This window comes from Calidris pugnax, unplaced genomic scaffold (assembly GCF_001431845.1).
Source record: "Calidris pugnax isolate Ruff unplaced genomic scaffold, ASM143184v1 scaffold1022, whole genome shotgun sequence".
NCBI lineage: Eukaryota > Metazoa > Chordata > Aves > Charadriiformes > Scolopacidae > Calidris > Calidris pugnax.
The window spans coordinates 39,705-40,419 of NW_015091653.1; the positions used below are offsets into that span (position 1 = coordinate 39,705).

At 67.3% G+C, this 715-nt stretch overlaps 1 protein-coding gene across 1 annotated transcript in view; it reads right to left on the reverse strand.

Moving 5' to 3' along the window:
- Positions 1 to 715, reverse strand: part of TRIM54 (tripartite motif containing 54) — a 2,996-nt gene that overhangs the window by 1,327 nt on the left and 954 nt on the right. The window contains exons 4-6 of the mRNA XM_014961930.1: positions 570 to 665; positions 245 to 478; positions 24 to 46 (exon numbers count right to left, since the gene is read on the reverse strand). Coding sequence (XP_014817416.1) covers positions 24 to 46; positions 245 to 478; positions 570 to 665 — 353 coding nt within the window. The remainder of the gene's footprint in view (positions 1 to 23; positions 47 to 244; positions 479 to 569; positions 666 to 715) is intronic.

The window sequence follows — 715 nt, forward strand, 5'->3', positions numbered from 1 at the left end:
GTGCCCCCCCCAGCCCCACTCACTTTTTCAGGAGCTCCTTGGAGTGCTGTGGAGGAAAGTGGTGGGAGGGGGGGTCAGTGAATCCCTGGAGCAATGGGACCCCAGGAACTAGACGTCACAGCCAGAGCCCATCACATCCCCGGGGGAAGCTTCAGATCCTCTGGAGTGACCACAGTCCCCCCTCCAGCCCTGTGGGGCAGCCCGGGCCCCCTCAGAGGCCCCTGCACCCCCCGTCTACACAGACCTGCAGGTACACGGCCATCTGGGGCTCCTCCATGGCCTGGATGGCTGACTCCACCAGCTTGGAAGAGGTCTCCAGGTGGTCTCCGTACTGCCGGATGAGGCCCCGCACGCGCTGCACCTTGGCGTCCTGCTCCCGGGCGATGCTCTGCAGCAGCTCCTTCTTCCTCTCCTCCAGGATGCTGTACAGCGAGTCGAAGCGCAGACCCAGGTGCTGCTTCTGCCGACGGCCGTTCTCCTGCGGGAGCACCAGGATCAGGGGCTGCCCCGGTCCCACCGTGTCCCCACCGCGGGCATGGCCCTAGGGACGCCCCCCTGGCCTGGCCCACCTCGATGGTGTGGCAGATCTCCTCCATCTGGGTGATGATGGCCTGGATGCGGTCGTTCCCCGCCACCAGCATGGCGATGCCGTCGCTGAGCTCGCTCTGGGAGGGGACAGGACGGGCGTGAGGGACGGCTGCGTGGGCAGCCCCCG